Source organism: Henckelia pumila, chromosome 4 (genome assembly GCF_033568475.1).
Source record: "Henckelia pumila isolate YLH828 chromosome 4, ASM3356847v2, whole genome shotgun sequence".
NCBI classification, from domain to species: domain Eukaryota; kingdom Viridiplantae; phylum Streptophyta; class Magnoliopsida; order Lamiales; family Gesneriaceae; genus Henckelia; species Henckelia pumila.
The window spans coordinates 13641513-13646478 of record NC_133123.1 but is presented as its reverse complement, the minus strand read 5'-3'; the positions used below and the strand labels follow the sequence as shown (position 1 = coordinate 13646478).

The following is a 4966-nucleotide window of genomic DNA, read 5'->3' as shown; positions in this document are numbered from 1 at the left end:
GAAAAGTTAAAATGCATATTAGAATTTACTAACATAAATTTTAGGAAAGTGGTATTTTGTAAAAAACTGTTAGGAAAACTTAAATTTATAAACTTTAGAAATAATTTTTTTGTTTTTAAACTCAAATGAAATCCCATCAAATATCAATCATGTTTTAAAATTTCATTTTGTCAAACACCAAAACAATATTTGTAAATACAAATTCAACCAAATCTCATCCAAATCCAGTCCACCAAACACAGTTTAATTTAATCTTTTCTAGTTAATGAATTTGGTTTCTCTAAAAAAAAACTTTAGAAAAAAATATTACTTTAATTTGATTATATTTTCCATTACTATAAATATTTTATAGTAAAATTTAATCAAGGTGTACCGTGTACGTATCGTATCGCTAACAAGGGCTTACTAATTTTAAAGTGAACACAGATGAGGATCCAATTGGCAAAACTCCCTAGCCAAAACCATAGGCGGCGGAGGGTGGGTGAGAGAGGAGCTTACCACGCCACGGTTTCGCCGGTAACGGCCATCTGCACCACCTATTTTACGCTCGTGTGAGGAACCCAATCGGCAAACCTTTCGAGTCAACACGACGCTAGATAAAGTCTCAATGGCGGATCGGGACGAGACTCCTCCGCAGCCTCAACCATCGGAACAAGGTTTGAACATTGCCCTTGTTTCTTCCGTAGAAGTATATCTTTGTCATGAGAGTCGACTTTAATAGCAAAGCAGTGCAAAAAATTGCGATTTTTTATGATTTCGTTTCCACTTTCTAGGGTTCTAAGTAGAGCCGCGATTTCCCCGTCCATTTGAAATTGTGTATTGTATTATTTGTTTTTTCATACCACATAAAATATTGGTTCATTGAGTGTGGACGGCCACATAAGTTGGTCAGTGAAGCCTGCGGAAATTGATTACCATGTTAATATTTTGTTGATTTTTTGCTGAATGATCTGAAAGACTGTCAATGTATGCGAATACGTTTTGTTTGCGTACTTGATTCTTTGTCTGTCTATACATGAATTTATGTGCTATGTTTAATTTTTTTCCCCTTATCGAAACTACCATTAGTGTTTGTGCTGGTGTAACTTATTTTCTACAGGGTTTTGTCTTGAGTTTTTTTTTAATAATTCCGTCCCCTGTTGAGTAATCAGTAATTTTGAGCTGAATTTTTTTTTCTTTTACTAGCGTGGCAATCCATTTTTCTCCTTTTACTTTACCTTTCGTCATGCATGCAAGTTTTGTGGTTTCCTTGATTTGAGTTTCTGAATTTGGGCTTACGCATTCCATATCATTTGTTGCTAATATTCTTCTATGTATTTTTGTCTGGACTCTTGAGGTTCTTACATTTATGCATACAACTTAGTTATCTTGTTATTAGATCAAATTTGGAACTCTTTCTGCAGTCTGCAGTTTCTTTAGGAAGACATCAAAGGGGAAGAACATTAGGAAAAGAACTACTGTAGAAGAGGGAGAGGAGGGAAATGAAGATTCTAGAATCGATAAGTCGGTGATGTTCAACAAGAAAAAGCAAATTGTGGCTGATAACAAGCTACACTTCTCTAGTGGACCCACCAAGCGATCTTTAATCTCAGAGGATGAGGTTGAAAAAACAAAAGCAACAGTTTTTGAATTTGAGTCCTCAAATGAAATACAGATTCATAATGATAATAGAGCAACATCCACCTTGGAAACAGAGACTGAATTCTCGAGAGATGCTCGGGCAATCAGAGAGAGGGTTCTAAAGCAAGCTGCAGAGGCTTTGAAAAAAGGGAACAACAACAGTGATAGTGGTGAAAAGATATATAAAGGCATGCATGGGTACACAGATTATAAGGCTGGGTTCCGGAGGGAGCAAACGGTAGCCAGTGAGAAAGCTGGTGGATCTCATGGACCTCTGAGAGCTTCTGCCCACATAAGAGTTTCCGCGAGGTTTGACTACCAACCGGACATTTGCAAGGATTATAAAGAGACTGGTTATTGTGGGTATGGAGATTCATGTAAGTTTATGCATGATCGGGGTGATTACAAGTCAGGTTGGCAGCTTGAGAAGGAGTGGGATGAAAAAGAGAAGGCAAGGGCCAAAAAAATGGCCATGAGACTGAAGGATGATGACGATGAGGAGAGGGGTCTAGAGATAAGTGATGAAGAAGATGAAAATTCACTACCTTTTGCATGTTTCATATGCAGAGAACCTTTTGTAGATCCTGTCGTGACAAAGTGCAAGCATTATTTTTGCGAGCATTGTGCATTGAAGGTACTGTTTTTTTCACTTGTGCTACTTTTCCTAATTTCCTGAAATTTTTATGGATTTGAAAATTATGTGTTGTCTTGGGGTAGCACCCATGCCACCAATTCTATATTTCTGTCAATCAGGTGATATTAAATGTAATGTGGTATAAACCCAATTTTCAATTTCCATTTGAATCTGTGATTCATACTTCCTAAACCAAAATCAGCATGTGACTTTTCTTTTTAGTTTAATGTGAACCCTTCAGAAATTTCTATTCACCTCATTAACAACTGATCTTGAACCCTTCAGAATTCGTGTTCACCTTGTTCTATCTATAACACCATTTCTTCCCTTAACCCCTCTGGTGTGCCCAGGTGGATGGGTGGTTGACTCAGATAATGTATCTGCTAGCATATTGAATATGAATTTTGCTAATTAAGATGCTTTTCTTTGATTCGCAGCATCATGCAAAAAATAAGAAATGCTTCGTGTGCAACCAGCCGACAAATGGCATATTCAATACCGCCTTTGAGATACGCAAAAGAATGGCTGCTGAGAAGAAATGATGGTCTAATCTACATCATAAAATTTCATTTCATGAGAGAGGGCTTGTATTACTTATTGCTGATGCACATCTTATGTTTGGAAGAATCTCATTCTGTAACACATTCTCAATTCTAATATGCTCATTAATATGTTCTCAGCTTCTAATCCATTTAGTAAAATATCATGTAAGAGTGAACGCAGTTGTAGAAATGGATGGGGATGTGAAGTCTGTGGTTTTGGAAATATCTCCGTTGGGATGATGTATAGAACCGGTTTGGTCAGAATGTATGGTAGAAACGAGGAGCTTACCATTTTTTATGTGAAATATTGGTTGGATTAATCTGTCTTCTGTCTTTGTTGCTAATCTGTCATCTGTCTTTGTTGCTTTTATGGACGGGAGTTATGGTCATTGTTTGTATATTCATTATGAGTGTGGTGCTTGTTCCTACTTTAGTGAAGTCACAACAGCCCTACCACCTCCTTTTAAACAAGTCAGGTATATTATCATGACTTGTGATGAAGATTAATTAGCATTGCTACTGTGCCATTTTGCTGTAGAATGTCTGATTTTATTTACAAGATAAAAGAAAATGAATTTCCGATATCACCATCAGAGCCTAGACATATGCAATCAACTGGAAAGATCCTCATATGATCCTCGTTACGTTTTATTGACTTCTGGTATGTCACCCGTGTTACACATACAATAAAACGACCATAACTCTATAATAAATAAATATGCGGAATTTTTTTTTTTTTTTATACTACTAAATAAAATATGTACATATATGCACAGAATAAAATATTTAAAATAAATTCATGACTAAATAAATAAACAATTTAAATACTTAAATAAAATGCATTCTTTGAATTAAATAAATATCTGAGTCAACCCCATAATTAAAAATATATTGCAATATTAAAATAAATAAAAAGTGTGCATGCACTAAAAATATTTAATGAAATATTCCAAAAACATCAACCCTTGAAAATATTCTAAATGTATCATATGACAACATGCACGGTGACTCAGAAGCTGTCACGGTCACGGGGCTACTGCAGCACTGCTCGTACGTCCTCACCACCGATAGGGGTAACCTGCTCCTCTACATACTCACCTGTACCATATCAGTGTAGTGAGCCTAGAGGCCCAACATGCATACTAACAAGGGTTTAAAATAATTTAAATCAATTTAATACTAATACATACATATACATGAATGAGCATGCTTAAAAAAATTACATAACATAACTTACTTAAATAAACATAAATAACATAATACATAACATACATAATATCATACATACTTGAGTTGTTGAGCACTTATTTTCTTAACATCGAATGGTCCTATCCGTAAGTGTGACCCATACTTATAGTGCGACTGATCAGTCTAAGAAACCATCGTACGAGGCTGGTGGCGAACCACCCATACATAAATGGCAGAAACTGCCCATACATAAATGGCAGAAACTGCCCATACATAAATGGCCACACTACTTCAATTTCCACCTAAAATATTTTATTTGCTCAACCATAGAATTTCAATCATATCATAAAAATTGATTTCATGAATGCATGTACTTAAATAAATTGTGTGTCCTTCATTTATATTTAATTTATTTTCTAATATCATATAAATATTCAAATAACTTTTCATGCATAAAAATAATTAAATATAAACTCAGGACACATGCAATTTCTCATGGTTTGATTCAGCTGCTGGCTCTAGACATGCAAGCCCAATAACTTAAGACTTGGCCCAATAAATCAACCAAAGCCCATTAAGACTAAATTAGGCCCAATAACACTGTCCTTGGCCCAATGGGCCCAAAAGCCCAATAACAGGCCCAATAACTTTCATGGGCTCCCAAGCCCATAAAAATTTCTGGCCAACTTAAAAATTTAAATAAAAATTATTAAAAGCCCAAAAATAATTAAATTAACTCAAATTAATTTAATGGAGCCCAAATAAATTTAAATGGTACTAATTAAATTTTTGGGAATTTAATTAGCCCATTTAATTCCTAATTAACTTAAAAACTTAAAATAAAAATACCCGAGCCCACTTAAAATAACCCGGACCCGGACCCAACTAACTTAACCCATATTATTTTAGACCCGACCCGGACCACATGACCCGACCCGGATCCACCAACAACCCTAACACCGAAACCCTAATCTCCCTTCTC

The 4966-nt window shown here is 35.4% G+C and overlaps 1 protein-coding gene across 1 annotated transcript; it reads left to right on the top strand.

Moving 5' to 3' along the window:
* Positions 1-408: 408 nt before the first annotated feature.
* On the top strand, positions 409-3135 carry LOC140864449 (zinc finger CCCH domain-containing protein 1-like). Its single transcript, XM_073268642.1, has 3 exons — positions 409-656; positions 1404-2254; positions 2692-3135. Exons 1-3 carry the CDS (start codon positions 608-610, stop codon positions 2794-2796), a joined length of 1005 nt encoding a protein of 334 aa, XP_073124743.1. The 5' UTR covers positions 409-607; the 3' UTR covers positions 2797-3135.
* Positions 3136-4966: the final 1831 nt, after the last annotated feature.

Excerpts from the sequence above, each read along its gene's own strand:
- LOC140864449 (XM_073268642.1), top strand. The coding sequence starts at position 608 with ATGGCGGATCGGGACGAGACTCCTCCGCAGCCTCAACCATCGGAACAA. Across the intron at positions 657-1,403 it reads GCCTCAACCATCGGAACAAG|TCTGCAGTTTCTTTAGGAAG; the intron begins GTTTGAACATTG and ends CTCTTTCTGCAG. Across the intron at positions 2,255-2,691 it reads GCGAGCATTGTGCATTGAAG|CATCATGCAAAAAATAAGAA; the intron begins GTACTGTTTTTT and ends TTTGATTCGCAG.